The sequence below is a fragment of the Cebidichthys violaceus genome, unplaced genomic scaffold, assembly GCF_023349555.1.
Source record: "Cebidichthys violaceus isolate CVI_PGR_0920_01 unplaced genomic scaffold, fCebVio1.0.p SCAF_20, whole genome shotgun sequence".
Classification (NCBI taxonomy): domain Eukaryota; kingdom Metazoa; phylum Chordata; class Actinopteri; order Perciformes; family Stichaeidae; genus Cebidichthys; species Cebidichthys violaceus.
The window spans coordinates 4,534,317-4,554,780 of NW_027176373.1; the positions used below are offsets into that span (position 1 = coordinate 4,534,317).

Below are 20,464 nucleotides of genomic sequence, written 5' to 3' on the forward strand. Positions count from 1 at the left end.
ATGTTCACCCTTCCAAGTGACTCTCCGGGTCAACTTCAATCGGTTTCAGCGAAAGGAGTCAAATCCATACGTGGGCTTGACCTATTTTTTAGATCAACCAAATGTAGGTCCTAACACCCACTGGGCCCTGAGTTCTGTTAGTTTAACAAACGTTGGTTAGATTTATTCCAATCAGATTATCAACTTGTAATTAAGCTGCTTTGGATATTCCTGCTCCACCGAAAAACATCAACAAAAACATTAGAAAAAAGTTCCTTTAGTTTCATACCAAAGGCCACTTCAAATAGCAGTTTGTGTGTGTGAACACAGCAGTCATTGCTCAGCATCGGGAGCGGAGTAAAGTGGTATTTGAGACCTGTGTTTGGGCGCGTCAACAACACCTACACTATCTGTTTGGCAACGTTTCAGTCGCTGTGTAAACTCTCCTCCGGGGTTTATGTGGTTTCCCTGTCAAGATACACTGAAACAAACCGACTGAAACTGAAGTAACAACGCTGGAATGAACAGACAGGGATCATCTCAAATTAGCACGTATACAAATTGACGCATTGCCGATCCATTTAGTCAGTTTAGTGCAGTTATAGTTTTAAAAAAGAACCTCTTTTTAATTTCATCTATGGAATAAACAGCCACAGAAAAAGAAATAGTAGAAACAAGGCCCTTTAATAGAGTAACATTTACAGCAGGTAACAGAGTGAATGTGATGTGGAGGAATATATGTCGAACACAGACGCATAAAAAAAAAAAGTTTTTCAGTTCACATTTTAACACTTTTTTTTTTTAGGAAGAATGCCATTTCGGTTTAAACCTACATGCAAAGGCTCCCTCTGTATGCAACACAAAAAACAATAAATATGATTATATAGGACTACCGTGGCAAGTCGTATTCTGGGTATACACAAACAGATACTTAACATTTTTTGTGCCGTTTAAAATGACTCACACTCGTAAATGTACACAGAGTAGCTACACGGGGATCGTTATAGTAGTATACACGGTAAACGACACCAGAGACCTACAGTATAGCTCAAACGGCTGAGAAGATTAATGCTCTGCTGTTAACCCACGATGCAGCAGTCGAGTCGCATCAGGAAGAACGTCAGGAAGAATTTCAATAAGAGTATATGTAATTACATTGCATGTTAGCATACTGACGTTTTCATAGCACGTTACTTTTTCTTTTAAGTCGTTGTTGCACGTTAACTTTTCCACAAATGTTAAAACCCTCATTAATCCAGATAAAATGGCTAAAGCTACATTCTTATGTACAGAAACCGCCCCGGGAGGCAATCGATGCCGGCGGAGGAACAGAAATGCACATGCGAGCACCCAACATCCGTCCACTAGGACTTGCTAGTGACCGGCTGGTTACATTAATACAGGTCCAGAAAAGGGAAAGCCTTCCAGACAAACGGTATAGCAGCTTGAAAAAAAAAGCGGAATGCTAAGATATGGTCCGTAAAAAAGATGAAAGTCAAGACTGGAGAAACAGTAAAGTGTTCACGCTGTTGATCCGGTTTGCATGCCGATGCCAACTGACTGTGCCCTCTTCATAACGACTTAACAGATAAATGAATGTACAGATACCTTCCAAATGAGATATTCTTGATACAGACCATCAGTCAATTTGTCTGAGGACAGAGTAGCGCAATCAATATAGTAATACGAGACTAGATATCGTCTTCGCTTCAGGATGTCGTAATAAGTGTCGTCTTTTCCTGCTTTTAAAGGCTGCATTACAGTAAAGTGATGTCATTTTCTGAACATAGCCGTTTAATTGTTCTAGACGTTCTATTATTTGCTTTAACTCACTTAGAAATGATATCTACACTACTGATGATTATTTATCAAATATCTTATTGTGTACATTTTTGGTATAACCCCGTAATTTTGTTACATATTGATACTATGGTGCATGGTCATCCTCCACACTAACCTGACTAACTGACCATTTATTTGAGTTAATAAATAGTGTAAAAAAAATACCCCAACTCAAATATTATCGGTTTATCAAGATCAAAAACTAGACGTGAAGGCCGGGACATCTCTGCAGCATGACAATACTAAATTAAAAAAAATGTATTTTGGCAAACATTTTGCATTTAACAAGTGCGCCTCCTGCTATTTGAAAATAGCAGACGGCTATATTGTAATTTCAATAAAAAAGCAGCCCTATATCCATCTCAGCTCAGTGTGTTGGCAAAAGCATGCCTAATTAAAAACTGAAGACAATTCAACAGCAAATCCAATCTCTCTAATGTGTGAAACTATTAAAAAAAAAAACGGATCAAACACGATCAGAGTGGTAATGTCCAGGTGGGAATTATCTTGAACAGCAGCAGCAGCAGCAGCAGCGACTCAGTTGATGGTTGAGTGCGCGTTCAAGGCACTTATATTTGTGAAGTGAGGAAACAGCTCTTGTCCACTTCTGCCACCAATTTCCTAAATTATTGCCGGGACGTTAGCAAACCAGCAACTCCCTGTGCCAAGAACAACCTGTCTGCTCCTGCTGCTGCTTTTTGAATGTCTGAAAAAAAAGGACTCACTTTTAAAGAATGTGCAGTGGATATTTCAATCTTTTTTTTGTCATCTAAGAGTGTAAAGCATTAAAAATGACAGATAAAAACAAATCTCCAAGGCTAGGGTTATATGTAGCCTAAGTATTCACTTCAACAGAACGGAGCAGAGATGACCTTATCCATCCATCGTGTCTAGAAACTACAAATGCCTTATTCCATGTTTTTCATCCGGAGAAGGTCTCATGGTAAGAACACCAACAAACAGTTTCTCCTTCATCAAGCCCTACACACAGTCCACCACCGAGCTGTCGTCCTCCTCGGGTCCCCACTCCCCAAACCTCATCTGAGGGGACGGAGCTGCCGGGTGGAGGTTGTTAATGTCGTCCATGGCATCTGGGTCCGTGTCATCGCTGGCAGCGATCCCCATGTGACCGCCTTCCTCCCGGTGCGTGCGGATGTGCTTCCGCAGCGCCGCGGGCTCCTTGAAGCTGCGGTTGCAGAAAGGGCAGCAGCACGGCCTCTCTCCGGTGTGGATGAGCTGGTGGTGTTTGAGATGCTGCAGGCGGCTCAGGCGCTTCCCGCAGATTGCGCACACGTAGGGTTTCTCTCCAGTGTGCGTGCGCCTGTGTTTGCGCAAACCGTCCAAGTGGCGGAAGCAGTTTCCACACTCGGAGCAAGAGTACGGCTTCTCGCCCGTGTGTATGCGCAGGTGGGTTTTAAGCGCCCCGGACTCGCGGAAACGACGGCCGCAGACTCCACACGGGTAGGGCTTCTCTCCGGTGTGGATGCGGATGTGCTTCTTCAAGCTGGAGATCAGACGGAAGGTCTTTCCACACTCTAAGCAGTGGTGAGGCCGATCTGCAGAGGGCTCCCCTGTCGTGTCGGAGGCCGATGGTCCCGCAGAGTCCTCCGCTCTGCCTGGCGAAACACTGTCTACCCTCCCAGCTGCAGCAATCCTGGCCAATTGTTTCTGTCCATCGAGTCCGCCCTGCTGCAAGGCACTGCTGCATTCTCGCACAGGTCTTTGGTGACGAAGAGGGTGAGTAAAGGACCGCTGGGAGCCTCCCTCCCCTCCAACTTGAACGTAGCCAAGGTCACCGTCGGCTCTGTTGTCATTACGCAACCCAGGCTCCTTCCTGCTGGGCTGACCGGAGCCTGAAGAGGGTCCCTGCTCCTGTTTGATCTCAAACCCGGATGCTCCACCTGGTCCCTGAGACTGCCTCTCGTCTTAAGACAAATAGAAAGATGCAGAGAGGGTTAACGTAGAAGCATTACTAGATCATATCATAATTCGAGACCAGATTATTAAGTACAACACACATTGAAGATCTACCTGGTCTGCTGGAATCGGAGCACATATGAGATGCGTTGGAAGCAAAGGAGTCCAGAGCGTGGTTAGTCACAGAGCCATCGGGTTGGATCGAAAGCTGGCACATTTTGTAGTCATCTCTGGGCTCAAACCCATGAAGCGAATCATCCACAGAGCCACTGAGACCCAAGTCAACACCGGCTCCGTTCACATTTCGGCCGTTCTGGTGGTCCCGGTCCAGGTCTGAAGTCATGGAAGCCATGGAGGACAGTGATGGGGCGAAGACGGACTGACTGATTGACTGAGGGCCCGTGTATGAAATCTGAAGCTGGTCTATGAGCTTCTGAGCACTGCAAAGACACTCCTGTAAAGTCTTCAACTCCCTCTCCGACACTTCCAGGCGCACTTTGAGTCTCTCGTTCTCCTGTTCCTTGTGTAGCAACTCCTGTTGAGTCTCGTTGAGCACGAGCACTACTTCACCCAGCAGAGTATCCACAGCAGCGGACATAGCGGTTTGAATGGTCGGCGCGAGACGTGATTTCAGAGATGTTACGGTCACGCCGCCCTGCGAGGCTCCGTACCCAGCTTTATCGGCTTTCCGATCATAACAAGACTCTACCCCGGTCCTGTCGGCGACGTTAATTATACTTTGTTTACGATTCCCACTGTGGACTGAGCTGTTGCCACTATTTGAAGCAGAGGAATCCATGCTACCAGCATATCCTGTCCTCCTGGAAGTCATAATTTGTAATGTAGTTAGCTAGCTTTAATTCAGTTAGCTAACGTTTACTGGCTATGCTAAGTTTGAATGTGCTACTAAGATCTGTCCAATATATTAACAAACCGGATGAATCATGCGAAATGATACTGCTGGGATCGGTTAGAGCAATGAGTCGAGTGGCAACGGTCACATCCGTCTCATTATCTGATTAACTGTCGTCGCTGAAAAACACAATCAACTCTGTGAGATACGACTCTTTGCGGGGCCTGGCTCCGCTGGCTAATGTTAGCCCGCTATCTTAAAAAAACTAACAAACGACAGTCGGTCAAAGACGGTACTCTTGCAAACAGTGCAAGTCTGCGGGTGAAACGCGCTGGTGGTTTCAAACGATGATATTCAAGTCCGCAAATAGTTGTTGAAAGACTTTGATACCATGGCCCTCAGCTGCGACTCACCCATTTCCAGCTTCTGTCCAGAACTCGGCAGAACGCTGTACGCTAAGGCCTGTCGCACACGAATGACGTCGACAGAGGAGGTCTATCTAAACTTCTGTGTGCCCTGGGTGTTGACTTGAAGGGTTTTTTAAGCCCTTCAGCAGAGCATTACAAAGGAGTCAGAGTGGAAGTACATTTTATTAAATGAAATGTAGTATACCTAGCCGTTTTTGTTTCGATAAACCCTTGTATATTACATTTTTTTGTTTTCTTTGCATAGAAGATGTCATATAAATAATAAGATATGCTTTGTAAACCCCACATTCACACTTTTTAAATGACCAAGTCTGATCTTCAACTGTAGACGTACCTCAGTCTCATCTTTTTTGTGTGCATAATATTTTAGTCTTCAGCACAATAATCTTCATTAATTTTATTTTTCTTTTGGTAAGTTTTCCTCAGTTGACCATGGAGGTGGGAAAGATACAAAAATAAATCTACTGATGATACACAATGGACCACATGTAGCAACATATCATCTTGCATACCCACATAACGTGTAGAAGCCTCGCTAAAATCTCATGATAACTATTTTACTAACTTCGTACAGCCGTAACCATAAATGATGTCTTATCTTTGCTGTTTTGTGATCAATGTGTTCAAGAGGATACATGCTGCTTCTACTCCAGTGTCTCTGGATCATTTATTCAAAGAAACCTTGTAGGCGCAGACACTCACTCACATCTTGAGCATGACTTTTTTGTACAGGGGCCCTGAGCTAGAGGCCTAGTGTTTAGGAAGTTGATATCTAATTGAACAATAGAAACAGAAATTGATTAAATATTTTCCAAATTATATAATCCAAAAACAAACAGACAAAATTACTAAGTATTTTGATAATGGCTATTTCAATTAAATAGGTTAAAACAGATCAATAAAATAATTTACACTGTAGTTCTCCATAGGCAAGTCCCGTCTTGTAGCCTGTAATTTATATGATTATTCATCTTTTTTTTCTATTTTGCAGCATATTGGCTTTTGCTGCAAGTCTAATGGAAAACAATTGCATGGCTTTATATTGCCCGAATAAAAAAAAAAAGCTAATTAGCATATGTCTTAGTGACCTGTATGTGACGATTTGGGTCACTTGAATCTTTTATTCAAACCTGACTCCATGTCTGACAAATGTATTTGTCTATTCTTTTTTCTCAGTTGAATCCATGTGCAAGTGTAATGTGCATCCGGTTTGTCAGCCTGTAAGATTAAATTCAGGGTGAAAAGTGATCCAAACTTCATGACAGTGCAGCAGCCTTTTGCGGAGAAAAGCGGAAGTTTTGCTCTTTTCTATCTAAAATTATAACTCTTGGGTTCAAAACTAAAAGCACCCGCAGGTCATCGACCTCTTATGCATACTCGGAAAATGCCGGACAAGATTACAGTTTATCCCACAGTCCTGTGAACAAAGGATGCTGTGAAACTGGCCAAATGTATCATGAATTCGCTGATGCTTCGCAGATGAACGCTCATTGTCACATTGCAATTTATTATGAAAAGTAATTACTGTCACCCACACCCAGTTGTGTAACTGAAAAGAAACAGACCTCGCCTGCTTTTTATTATTTTTGGGCTCTAGGAGGCACTATAGACTCACTGTTTTAATATGACTGACACTGAGTTCAAGCCCGAGATTAATTATCTCCTACACGAATATACTGAGCACATTAACAAGTTTAATTTAAGTGCATGCTTTTACCTGTTATTTGATCAGAAAGATGAGGTGAATCATGAGACAATACAGTCCACTGAATACTTCCTGAAGAATAAATTGAAAAAGTCTGCTGCAGGGCTTCCTTCCTGCATCTATTTATCAGCAGCTGGATCTTTTAGAGATGAAATACATTTTCTAGTAAAGAAGAATCTTGTTGATTCTAGTTTTATGGATCACATTTGGCGTCTCAAATTATGTTTCTTTTCCCTCAATTCTGTTGAAAAATAATGATTTACTTGACCTTTCATTTGTGAAATGTGCATTATCGGACCAATAGCCGATACGTTTGACAAACCTGTTTGAACTGGCGTTTGTGTAAAACTCATGTCCTAGGCCTGCTTTTACGCCGTGTTTTAATTGTGTACTTTCTGGGTTTTCTGGGTTTTTTCTGGGTACTTTCTTAAATGTAATTTATTGGCCTTTACATGGTCACTTTGTGTTATTTATGCTTGTAATTCCACTCCTGTTAAGCACTTTGTGACTGTCTGTGAAAAGCATTGTAAATAAATCTTACTTACTTACTAACTTACTTATGGTGCCACTTTAAATCAAAACACTCTTTGTTCTGCAGATCTTACTAAAACAGAACCTTGTAGTATTCATTTTTGGCTGCCTCCATTTCATATATAAGAATAATTTCATCCATACGCATTCGTTTCTGATGAGGAAAGCAGACCCCTCTCAGCCACACAGTGGTTGGGGAAAAGGTGACCTGGTCCACGGCAAAGAGAAGCAGTGCATTGTGGGATTATGTAACAAACCATCTAACAGTTACCATCTGCTTGAACTCGTGTGCCTTCCAGAGTCACAACAGAAATATTTCTTACTCAGTGACTTCACCTCGGTTTCCGGCTCACTCACATTGCCTGTCACACCATCTTTGTTCCTATGACCTTATTAGAAGTTTTGTGTCACAGTTTCTGTCATGGGCTTGTTGTGGATGAACTGTACAGACCTACAACTGACTCACTTCACCATAAATATGAATGATCATAAAATAAAGCAAGGCAAACTTTTCAGTAATGGAGTCATATGTAATACATAAACACAACCCGTATCACAGTAAACCCACATCCCCCTGTGCAAATATGTGCATATCCTCCACGCTTACACACCCACCCACCCACATACAGTCAGTGAAATGTGAACTGACATTCTCAGTTAAGCAGACTTTGACTGAGGTGTTGTTTCTCAGCAGCTGACTGAACTCATTTCTTCTGCTGCAGGACAATGCAAGCTAATCTTGGTCACTTTTTTCTGCAGACTGAGCTCAAAATCAGAGCGGCGATGTGAGAGTAGCAGGATTTATATCCACAGCTGTCACATAAAGTTGCCACATGTCACATCAACAAAACATTTTGTTCAGTTCGTCTCTTTCCTGGAAGCGCTGAGTGGAGTTTTGTTGTTCTGATGTTGGTGTTCTCTCAAGTTAGTTGCCACCACTTGTTATTTTACCTCTTATTTTTAACCCATTTAATTTTTTGAAAAGAAAAGTACCAGCATGGCAATTTCACACATTACAAATCATTCCTGGTACAAGTCTAGTCTGGTCAATTTCCGGCCTTTTGGCGAACAGATGCACAACCGTTTGAGTTCTTTCAGTTTTGCTGCAGTGTTTAGAGTTTAGTCATATATATCATATGATTTAGGTGAGAGGTTAAATGGGATGTGCTTTCTGGAGCCACTGGCATATGTCGGTGATGATAAATTCCAATGAATCAATGCCCTGACACAGAGGTTTCACAATCCTATTTAATTTCCATCAGCCTTAAAAGGAAATCAAGAGCTCATTAGCAAGCGAGACACGCTCTGAAAAACCTGTACACCACAAAGGAATGTAATCCACTTGGTTCACTTCACCAGAAAATGAGGTAGCAGTGATGTAACTAATAGCAGACTCTAGTAATACCACTAACAGCACACACACTAAGTCACTCACAGTACTAGACCATCTGGAGCAGAAGGATCTGGAATAAGGGGGGACAGTGGGAGGGCAGAAAGAAGGAGGTGATCGTTGGGGAGACGGGAAACATATAAAGGTGGAGAGAGCAAGAGAGGGAGCAAGTGGAGAAAAGACGAGGAGGAAGGAGCTTCTTCACATTTTGATAGAGATTATACAAACTTTTGAGGTAAGTTCATATCTTTTCATATTTTACATATTTTCACTCTTAACACAATCGAACAGAGCTTAGCTGTGGCAAAAGCAGCAAAGAGCACAGAGTAAATTAGTATTCAATGGTGGCTCCCGCTCCGTTTCCAATCAAGTTATGTTTGGAGATTTTTGAATGTGCTTCATTGTTATCTCTGTATGCATGCCCACCATAGAGCATATTTCAGGTATCTTTGTGTGTATTATTGTGGAAATAGCTCAAGCAGCTTTTCTGTAACTGGATCCTGCTGACAGGGCTGAGTTGAATCTTGGGTGTGTAGGCATGTGGACTTGTTGTGCAATACCGCCTGGAATGCTGAATTAGAGTGAAGTACCTCCAATTCTTAACAAATGAGGATTATTCCTCGCAGCTATGTATACAAGACCATAAATCATTGGCAAACATGCCACAAAATTAAAAAAAAACATTTCAGCTAATTAAGTGTCAACAGTTTTGTCATGTGCTTACTCAAGAGTAAAAACGGTATGCTCTGGTTTTGAGAAAAACAGTTAATGCTAGGTTTTTTATTTTCCAGCAGACGCTCAGGCTCACATTTAAGACATTTGTTTTATTCCCTGCAGTCATATAATCTCTAAACGACACAGCATCAGCGGAGAAATAACTGTGTCCTCATTCGGGCTCTTTCATGCAAGAAAAAAATGCAACTGACTCTCTGAATGTACATTTTGTTGGAAACCCAAGAGGCTGATACTTTTCATTCCTATGAAAAATAAAAAATAGATTTTCCAACTAACTGATAGAATTTTACTTTCTATGATCTCCAGACAGCTCAATGGCAGCCAGCAGGGACCTTGCTTTCCTCTTGGTGATCGTTTGCCTGGTTCTCATCAGAGGTTACTCTCCCCTTCCTACGACATCGCAACTTGCAGAGACGAATCCCATGAGACCTCTGACACCACGTGGGATTGCGACTGAGAACTTTGAGTTTCCCACAGAGGATTACTCTCTACTTGAAGAAAACACAGTTACACCTCCTATTACATGGAATGCAGTGGAGACCCCTAAGCGATGTGACTACAACCTCTGTCTCGAGAGTCAGATCCCCTGTCCTGTTCTATCAACCTCAACCGGATGCTTGTGTCCAGGGTTCTCTTTACATAATGAGGTTCCAGAGGCTCCCAAACTGAAATCAGTGTCCTGGAACGGCTCAGAGGTTGTTGCTCGGTGGTGTGCACCTCTTTCATACGTCACAGCTTATGTTGTGACAGTAGCGGGGGAAGAGAGGCAGAGGTTTACGAAGGACCAAAGGAGCGGCGGATTGGGAGACATGGACCACAACACAGAGGTTTGTGTTGTTGCAGTGAATGATGCTGGAGACAGTGAGAGGTCCTGTTTCATGTACAGGGACAACAGTCTGCCTCTGAAAGCAGGACTCATCGGGGGAGCTCTGGGCTTCCTGCTGCTCCTCTTGCTGGCTGTCCTGCTCTGGAGGCACAAGAAGCAAAAGAAACAGGAGGCCAGCATCTCTATGCATGACACAGCTGAGACAGAGTGAACAAGAATGGACGCTCAGTGAGATAAGACTCTGTCCAATGAGACTCCTCAGCGGCATCGCAGATAATGTGATTACATTATAATGTCTGAGGTTTTATGCAAAAAAGACACTTCTTGAAAATGCAGAAGGCAGCGTTCGGCATCACACATGAATATATCTCTAAGTGTAAAAGAAAGTCCACACATCCATGATTTGAAATACAGCTGCAGAAAAATAATCACACGATTGTTGCAAGATAGATAATGTGAATTTGGTCATTTTTTGCATTCAAAAAAGCTCTCATGACTTCAAGGTACATCCCTGCATGTATTCCTTGCTTGCAACTGCTCAGTGTAGTTTATAGTTGATGGGATAAAACCTGCAAAACCACCAGTACGGTAATTTAAGTATTTATTGATTCCTTGATTTCAGGGAATTTAAGATTTTTGTTTTAAATTTTAGTTTAGCAGCCGTGGTCCTGGGAAAACCATGTATCTCCAAAACATCAGCTTTCATGGACTAAGAAAACGGTCTTGTTTTCTAGTAATTCAATGAGTGTATATGTTGTGTATTTAGCAGCAAGGAACACTGATTCCTTAAGTTTATCTAAAAAATAATCAAAATAATCAAATTTGGAGTTACTTTTATTTTTTTTAACAGTGTAGGTTATATGATGAATACAAGACGTCTTGATAGTTTGGAATGCAATGAAAATAATAATTTATACAGAGACAATAGCCGACAAAGGTTCAAATGATTTTGAATATTTTTATATTATTTGTGGTCATGTTACAATAATGTAATTGAGGTTAGGTAGCAGTCAGCTAGCATTCTCTATGAGAGTCCTATGTATTTAGTTACAGAGTGAAATGATGTATTATGGTTTTAAGGACTGAAAGGAAATGATATTATGTTCTGTATTTATGAAAATCTTTTGGTACGTTGCCGTAGAACTTGTACATGTTAAGAGTTTGATTTGACAAGATTCCTTAAACACTAAAGAAACAAACGGAAGTCTATAGCACACAAAACAAGACTGACTGTTCAAACTGAAAGTATTGATTATGAAAATGATGTTAAAGGTTATTTAACATCTTTTGGATGGGTGTGTTTTTTCCATCTTTGTCAGAAGTTGTGTCAGCGTACTGGACGAGCATAAGTGTTCAGTGCTGTGTTTTTTCCAGCTGTCATACAATAGCCTTTTCACCGGATATGGATTTTGTGAGGCTTGTCTCATTACAGCTGAGACTTCCAGTCATCCAGCACTGAGCTGGTGAGAAGCTTCAGGCTTTTTTTTTTTTTTTTCTTTTTTTTTTTACCATGATGAAAAAGAGAAGAAAGTCCAATATTTAAATCCCCCCCAGTTTATCTCATGTTCAAACCTCCATCTGCATGTCTCGCAGCCATGTTATAATTCCTTCTTGCTCTGGCTGCTGCCACGGAGATGTTCCACTGCTCTTGGCGTCTTTCTTATTCCAATTGCACTGCATAACTTACATCGCAAAGAGCTGCATGGAAGTCATTTAACATCTGTAATTTGGAGACACAACAGATTGTTCATTTCAGTGACTGAAATGGCCTCAAGATGTTGCTTTTATGACACTATTTATGACTCGCTCTCAAACTGGGAGTGAAATCTTGACACGAATGAGCCAGTATGAGAAGAAATGCAAAAACATGGGCGTACAATATCATGTTTTTTTTGTAATGCATACTTTAACCTGCAAAATAGGTTTGACAAGAACTACAAGCAGAGCAGAGAATTTCTACTGATGGTACCAGAACAGCACAACATGTACTTTTCAAAATGAATGTGGTTTGCCTTTTTTTCAATAAACTTTTTATTTTTGAAACTTCTGATGTTTTTGAATGACCCTCAAGAAATCATAATCTAGGCCACCTATTACACAGAGTGACAAATAATAAATTACATTAAGTGTTCAGCAGTGATGTAGTGTCACTATTAGGTGTTCAGCCTTGCTTTGCTTCAATACGAGTTTTTTACTCTGGGAAATTTAGATTTAATTATTATTTATCTTTTCCAGTAGAAAATGTGAGCTAAAGACAAATAAATCAGATGGGAAGAAAATAACTAATATTTAACACACATATATGTCACAGATGATACAGACTAATACCTATATCTGCTAATCAATTGCTGAGGCTGATTTTTGCCTATAATGAATGATTCCCTGTGTTTTCTTTGCTGCTATATTTGTGGCAGTCAGGGTGCCTCTGCTTTAGGAATAAAGTGGACATGTGATGCAGAAAGTGCTCAGGAGAAATTACTCTGTAACGTTTCTGCTCTTGTGAACTTTTTGGCATTTTCAACATGTTAAGTGAAAAACAACGCAGATACATTCACAGATAATAATGAATCTCAGAGAAGAAGCTGTTTTTTTTATTTTTTTTCTGTAACTGCAGGCGAATTTTGCAGCAAGGTCAGCAGCAGGGACAGGTGCTGTGTCCAGGACAGAGTCATGTTGAATCACTGCTGTCTCATTCAGTAAACCCGCTGACTCATGTTACTTTTATTGTGAAGTGGTTGCATATAAAAGAGTGAATCAGCTAAATTCAGGCTGTAGGATTTCACAATAAAATACTTTGTGTCGGCCTGCTCCCGCCTCTGTTACTGTAACTGTGTGATTAACAGTGACGATGGAGTTCGTTTCTATAGGAATGAGTAATTGTGTAGTCTATGAACTGCTGCTTGACATGTTCTTATGTGGATTCATGAAGTTTTGGATTCTCCCTGCAGGTATTGCATTATGTTATGTGGCTAATGATGATTACAGAAGCCAGAGTTGAGAAATGACTCACCTAATTTGCTCTGCTAGACATGAAAATGTCACGTAAGCCAAGCAGCGGGCTAGACAGTTTTAAGTGTCATTGAGTAATCAAGGACTTTTATAAGTGTCGGACAGCATCCAAGACAATTTTCACAACAGAGACAAAAAGGTACCTTTTAAAGGCCTCTTTTACCTTCCCTCAGGCTTGGAGAGGGACAGTCACCTTATTGCCCTCTGCTGGTCACATTCCATCCTGACAGAAGAGCCCTGACTGCACTATAGGGCTGAAAAGGGCATTAATACAAACGCAACATAACCACAATGATAAAGCTAGATCAAATAACCCCAGTGTCTATTAACAGCACTCTGAAATGAGAGCAGTCAGTGCTACATGAGACCAAACAGATCTTCAAAAGGGGCCTGCACTCAAACACTGCAAATTTAGAGGTAAGAGAAGTGTTTTGATCCTTAAGCTAAAACTGCTTTAATGAGTATTTTTATATTAGCAATGTATAATAAACACTTGGTTTTAAAACGTTACTTACGTTACAGGAATACTTCACCCAGAAAATGACCATTTTTATATCAGAGTAACTGATATACAAATGGTCATTTTGTGGGTAAAGTATTCTTTTAAGGTACAAATAGGATCAGCAAAATGTACTTAAAGTTAAGAAAAAGCCCTCAGTATGCAGAGTGACCCATGTCTGTTTTATGTTATTGAAGCATTAACATGTCATTTTGACACTGAAGCTGATTAACATGGAGGTATCATAACTATCTTAAATCTTTTAGGTAGTTTATAACAAAGGGACATATTCTACAAGATAATTAAATAATAAATCTGGTATTCACAATCGGAATCTGTTAATACCTGTAAGAAGTACAATATGGAAGTGAAGTAGAAGTGCAAAGTGGCGTAGAATGGAAATATAAATGCTAATCTTCCACCACTGTGAAAACATATTAATGATAATATACTAACCTTCCGCAATATGATGGATAAACTGTTTACAGTATAAAAGGGATTGAACAAATATGTTGATTGGTAACCTGATTTGATCTTCTTCTGTGGCAGCTTTTACAGAACTACATTATTTTTTGTGAAGTGATTACATTATTTTGTCTACCCCCTGTGTCGTATATGTAATTAAATAAGGAGTGATTGTTTCATCTTTTGATAAAACCCCTCACTGGGTGTGTTTTCACGGCAGCAGCTTGTGGCTGAGGCTTTAAGAGGCTTTACTGCAATGACTGTAATTGTAGGTTGTAATATTATGTTCATCTCATAACATCATACTGGTACCTGTTCCGAACAGTCATTCATTTACATGCAACTAATTAATCGTGAAAAAATGAATTTGCATTTACTGCTGGGGAAATGAATGTTAGTTTTGGTTATTAGTAATCCACCAGCAGGGGCACTAATGGCTGCTTTCGCTGCACACTGGGGTCAGCTTTTACAGGGCATAATATCTTCAAAGTGGGTCAGGCATCCATCAGTGCCCATTATTGGATCTAGATAGTCCTGAATGCATACTGGCTTTATTCAAATGCAGAAAAGGTTTCCACTTCTTTGGTCTTCGAAGCTTTTTGCAGACAGTAATGAATAAAGAGAAAATAAAATGAAAGGGTGTCAATCAAAGAACTCCATGCTAAACAAGCTAGGGATTCTGAGCCATACTGTGGCCTTCATCGGATGAAGCTCTGGGTCTAAGTGGGTAGTTGTAGAAACCAAACCCCCTGCAGGCGTCGCATCCTGTTTACTCCCGTTATGTCTTGGACTGTGTCTGTCTGACTTGGCTCAGACCATGACTCTGTAAATAAAAGATTAACTTCAGTCTCAAACAGTCACTCTGATGTCACTGGAGGGATGATCAGGGTTTATGTAAATTAAGACAAGGTGTGTGTTTGATCACTTTTGGCACCGTCGAAAAAACAACAACTAGTGTGACATCTTTCATCATCCAGACATCTTTCAAAAACAGGTTCAGTATGACTCAGAGCTACTTTTATTTGTTTTCACTGGAACCACTAGAGGTCATTATCGCAGAGAGCACTGTTCAAAGCCACCTCTGGCATGCACTCAGTGATTATGGAGTGGAAATGGAAATTAGTTGCTCTAATAAGGATGAAAATGAGTTTGCAGCGGTAATCAGCTCAGCCACATTTCGACATCGCAGGGGGAGAGTGAGTGTGTTTGAAGAAGCCGCTAAATGTTTGCTTTCCTTCACCGTTTCTTTTCATCCACTGCTCGACAGACAGGCAGGTCAGCGCTCTCCTCTCAACCCCCCAGGATGGCTCAGTAAGAGCGTTTCATAAAGAAGAGGAGGAGAATATCTTTCCCTTTTTTTCTCCCCATTTCCTTGTATGAAGAGCAAGGGTAACCATGGTAACCTGGCATTATACAGGACAGAGTTGAGGAGGTTGAAACTGAGCTCGGGCTTGCAGAGGAGAGTTATCAATCACTTTGGCATCAGCACTATCTAACGCACGCGCGCACACGCACACACACACACACACACGCACGCACGCACGCACACACACACACACACACGCACGCACGCACGCACACGCACACACACACACACACGCACGCACGCACACCTGCTCATTCAACCGTCACATGCAGCGTCCAGAGGACAGATCTGCGTGCATAAAACCCTCGTGCTCATGTTAAAGGGTTAAAGGGTTTTTGCCAAGGCCAGTATACCAGAATATTATTCATCATCTTATCAGTCAAACTAGAAAACTCCACTGCAATCCTAGAATTAAATTAATTTAGTTAATTTAGCAAACAGCAAAAGAAAAATCTTGAAATTATAGAGGAATATGACTTCTCAGATTTTTCTCTTTTAAAAAAAAAAAAGAAGATATTTTCATGTTTAAGTTTGTTTTGCGGTAAGGAGATATGATCCTTACTAGCCACAAGTTTGGCGGTTCCATCCAAACCCAATGCTCAACCCCAAGTTGCTCCCCGGGGGCTTTACAGCAGCACTCTGCTCCTGAAGTGCTTAGGATGGGTTAAATGCAGAGGTCAAATTTCATGTATGTACCTGTATGTATATGACAATTAACAGTTTTTTTAATTGTGCAATCATTGAAAACTTGTTGAACAAATTATAGATCTCTGTGGAGATTTACAGGCTTACAGTGAACTAGTAAAACAATGAAGGTTTGCCATCCTGCATACCCACAAAAAAGGAAGCTCGGCTTATAGCTAATGATAACAATTTTTACCTGAACGACATACAATTGCAACACAAAGCATCTAAATGAGCACACAGTAAAAACTACTTGCAATGAATTCACGTACAGTGGTGCTGGCTAGTGATGGGAATTACAGCTCTTTGAAGGGAGCCAGATCTTATGACTCCGTTCCTTTCCGAGAATTGCATTCTTTGCCTTTTTTTTCAGTCATAGGATGTGCCGCAAAAAATATAATTGTTCCCCTATGTTTGTACCTAAAAGCTGTTTAAAAGATTTTGGTTGTCCCAAAAGTATAATCATCATATTTTTCAGTTCAGCTGTTAAAGCCTCTCCTCAGAGATTATGTGATAATCTATGTCTCCATCTGGTGGATGAATTGTAGTACTGCACTCATCCTAAAGGCATTGAGAGCAATGGGTTACGGTTCTTTGAATGGCAACATTTTTGTCTCACTTTAGCATCAGTCTGTGCAAAGTGAATGTTCAGATGTTGCGATATGGTTTGCAAGGGCGTTTGTGCTGCAACCGCATCATTGCAAAGGGATAGTCACTATAAAAGCGCAGTTTGGTTAGGCGGAAATGTAATCTCTCATTTATTGCGTTTCTTCTTCATTTACAGACACCAATTAACATTTATACTGATGCTTACACTGCAGAAATCTCACAAGTGATACTTTTATTATTACCAAGAGTATTCAAATAGAACATATAGTTGCAGAAATCATTTTATTTCATTTTCGAAGAGGGGCATGACACTTATCACTACAAACCAAGAACCTACAAAGAAACCACCACTGTAATCAGGTCACAAAAGGTGGGACATTATGACACTAGACATACAATACATACAGACAAAAAAACTATTTCCCACTTCTTTAGGCTTATTTTCTTGTATCATATTATCTCGATGAACTAGCTTTCTGCTTAGGAAAGAAAAAATATGAATACCTTTTTAGAATCGGCATGTGTGCATTATATGTATTATTATGTTTATAAAAGGCTTTAGTTCCTGCTCAGGTGCCTTCAGCTGAATCTTTAAAAGAGCGTAGGAAACCTTGAGGGACATGTAGCCAGAGCTGTATTTAACCCAGTGAGGTTAAGTAGTTTTCCCAGAGAGGCTGCACTACACTGTTCTGTTCTAGCTCCCCACTTTTATTTAGCTGGTCCTAAGCGGCTCTTCATGCACATTATAAAACAACATGTTCTTTGTTGCCTCAAAGGACAATCTCACAGTTAAAAAGCTCTCAGTGTGTGAACTGCATCGCACTGTCTGTACCTCGCCATCCATTTATATTCTTTACCTGCTTTTTCCTTTTTCTTGTCAAGGAGGCACTGAAGCATATCCCAGCATGCATTGGGATGGAGGTAACGAGACACTTTGGACAGGCTGCCAGTCAATCACAGAGTCTCCAAATCACTTTGAACTACGGGAGGAAACTTGCATGAAACAGTGGAACGTGGAAACAGAAATACAGTTCAATACAGTAAAGACAATAAAGTCCAAAGACTGAGCACCTTCTTCATCGGAATCGATGCAACAACATGACAGCTGTGAATAAGGAATTTTTATATACAAGATGCTAGAAGAGGTAGTTTTGCACATCCTGTCCTGCAGGCCAGGTGCAGGACAAACAGATTAAACTAGGTGAAAAAATGTCCAATCTGTATGAGGATACGTGCACACAGACCTTTAGAGAAATAACCGAGGCATAAACTAGAATCTAGGACTGATACATGGCCAGATGCTGAACAAAACCAATCCCAATTACTCCTCCCATTTGTTTCATAACATAAAAAAACACACTGCAGCTGGGGCAGGAACAAGCACTGGAACAAGAGATGAATCAGGGACAGATTATTCAGGACACAGTCACAGGGGGATAGAGAGCTCAAGAGGAGAGCAAGGACTCGACCTTTTCTGAATATTCATGATGAAAGAGAGAGCGAGAGAGAGAGAAACCTTTTCTGAGACCCGAAACCTTTGGGGAGTCTAATAAAACAAGGCAGCTCATGATTCAATGCAAAAATAAATATATCTAGCAGGAGCAACGTCAGGATATCTTGGCTGTCGGCCAGCCAAAAGGATCAATAGCCATTAACACCATCATGCATGCAGTCAGAGGACAGCAGGGATCTGTGGCTCTGCAGAGTGTTTTATCATGAGCTTTTTTTTTCTTTTTACTGTAAGAGCACCCCTCTCCTCGCGGCTGAGAGCGAGGCTGTCGGACTGACAATGTCATCAGTGTGCTGTGCATGTAAACACACCCAGCAGTCTGCAGAATCTAGGTCATTTTCTGGCTGGGATGAGATGAGAGGAGGAGCCGTCTGGAGACACGCCGAGTCGCAAATGTGTGCTGTGTTCATGTGTCAGGAGTCGGGCCGTAATCCACACGCACCTCTTTTATCTGCTTCATGAATCACGTGAACATGGCGGTGAAATCCACTGAGAAACACAGGTAGTGAAGCAGAGGGAGGGAGGAGGATGATGATGAGGGGGGAGGAGTGGGGAACGCTTGTAATTTCTTGCTCCAGTTCTCTTTGCTTTAGCACCGAGGACACATTGTTCATTAAAAATCCAAGCCTTCAGTCTTCAGGACACACAGAGCTCTGCGTCATGTAACATTGACATTGGCTTGCAACAACAGGAATCAATGCAACCGTGTGTCAGGAATTACACCCTGGATCTGGAACATGGTGTGCTGCATCGCTACAGAGATTGTGGATATGCTGAGGTGGATTTTTGTTGTTGTTTGTCCTCAGTGCTCTGCACAGTCCAAAAAAAAAAAGATTAATTAAAGTGTCAGTGCTCTTAACTGGATATCTTCTCTCAAATCCATTTAAAAATCAATTAATGCTTTAAAATGCATCTGAACAGCGGAGTGCTATTGTAAAACTCAAGACTGCAATCTATCTTGTTTGATTGCTGGAACAATGGTCATGCTGAGGCAGGAGGACCGAGTAGTATGGATAAAATCCTCCATCACTGTATAAGCATTTTCATACTGCAACACTGATGTATGATGAGTCATATTTTAGGGAGGTCAGTTTAGATACCGAATTCAAATCTGAAATCACACCAATACAAAAATCATATCAATGTGATGAACCGTACAGACAACAGTCTACAGCAATGCTAGCGGCTCTTTGAGGCTATACTTCAGTCCAGTGGTGCTTTGAGCAAAATGCTAACATCAGCAGGCTGACATGCTCACAATGATAATGCGAGCATATTGATGTTTGGCAGGTATAATGTTTAACATGGAGGTCAAAGTCACTTCAGCTTCTGTGGACCATGAATGTCTTTACCAAAATTCATGACAATTTGTACCCAAAAATGTCTCACGGTGACACTAGAGGTTCGGTCAGGGGATCACCAAAGTCATTAGGATTCATCTTCTGGGGACAATGAATGTATTACAAAATTTCCCAGCAGCCCATCCAATAGTTGTTGAGAAATTTCAGTCAGGATTAAACAAGTGACAGACCGACACCACACCTGCCATCCCTAGAGCTACACTGCATGTATAAAACCTATATTCAAATAAAGCACTCCCGCATATTTTTGCTAATCTGCCTACAATGGCCTGATACACCCAGAGATATTAAAGAGATAAATGCAATAGTATAAACGGTATGGAAAAAAATCTCCAACAGCTGGTTAATTAACATCCTCTCACGTTTTCTATCGTCATATCTCTGAACATTAATGAGGTGTTTTATTGCACGACGCCTCAAACAGCACTTTTTTTAAAATCACACACTAATAATGCATCTGGTGACACAGCTGTATGTAGCCGCATATTTTGGCAAATGTGACACGTGAACTTTGCCAAACATTCAGAGCACCTTAAATTGAGGCAGTTATAACTTATACACCGAGGTAGACAGGCAACATATGTTCAGTCCTAAGCATAACTGGAGCTGTATCACCTTCACATCCTACTTTTCCAGGAAGGGTTACTGCTGTGGTTGTGGTGATTTATCTACAGCATCACTCCATCTTCTCTTTCGACTTGTACTAATGCCTTCAGGTCCAGGTGATACAGATGGTAGATGGTCAACAAAGTGTG

The 20,464-nt window shown here is 41.1% G+C and overlaps 2 protein-coding genes across 2 annotated transcripts; one reads left to right on the forward strand and one right to left on the reverse strand.

Moving 5' to 3' along the window:
* Positions 1–644: 644 nt before the first annotated feature.
* si:ch1073-224n8.1 (uncharacterized) lies at positions 645–5,022 on the reverse strand. Its single transcript, XM_068715743.1, has 2 exons — positions 3,853–5,022; positions 645–3,746 (listed from the first exon to the last, which is right to left on the reverse strand). The coding sequence occupies exons 1-2, from the start codon at positions 4,568–4,570 to the stop codon at positions 2,803–2,805; spliced, it is 1,662 nt and encodes a 553-aa protein (XP_068571844.1). The 5' UTR covers positions 4,571–5,022; the 3' UTR covers positions 645–2,802.
* A 3,795-nt stretch (positions 5,023–8,817) lies between these two features.
* On the forward strand, positions 8,818–12,211 carry LOC137876678 (LRRN4 C-terminal-like protein). Its single transcript, XM_068716456.1, has 2 exons — positions 8,818–8,880; positions 9,687–12,211. Exon 2 carries the CDS (start codon positions 9,695–9,697, stop codon positions 10,415–10,417), a length of 723 nt encoding a protein of 240 aa, XP_068572557.1. The 5' UTR covers positions 8,818–8,880; positions 9,687–9,694; the 3' UTR covers positions 10,418–12,211.
* The last annotated feature ends 8,253 nt before the right edge of the window (positions 12,212–20,464 follow it).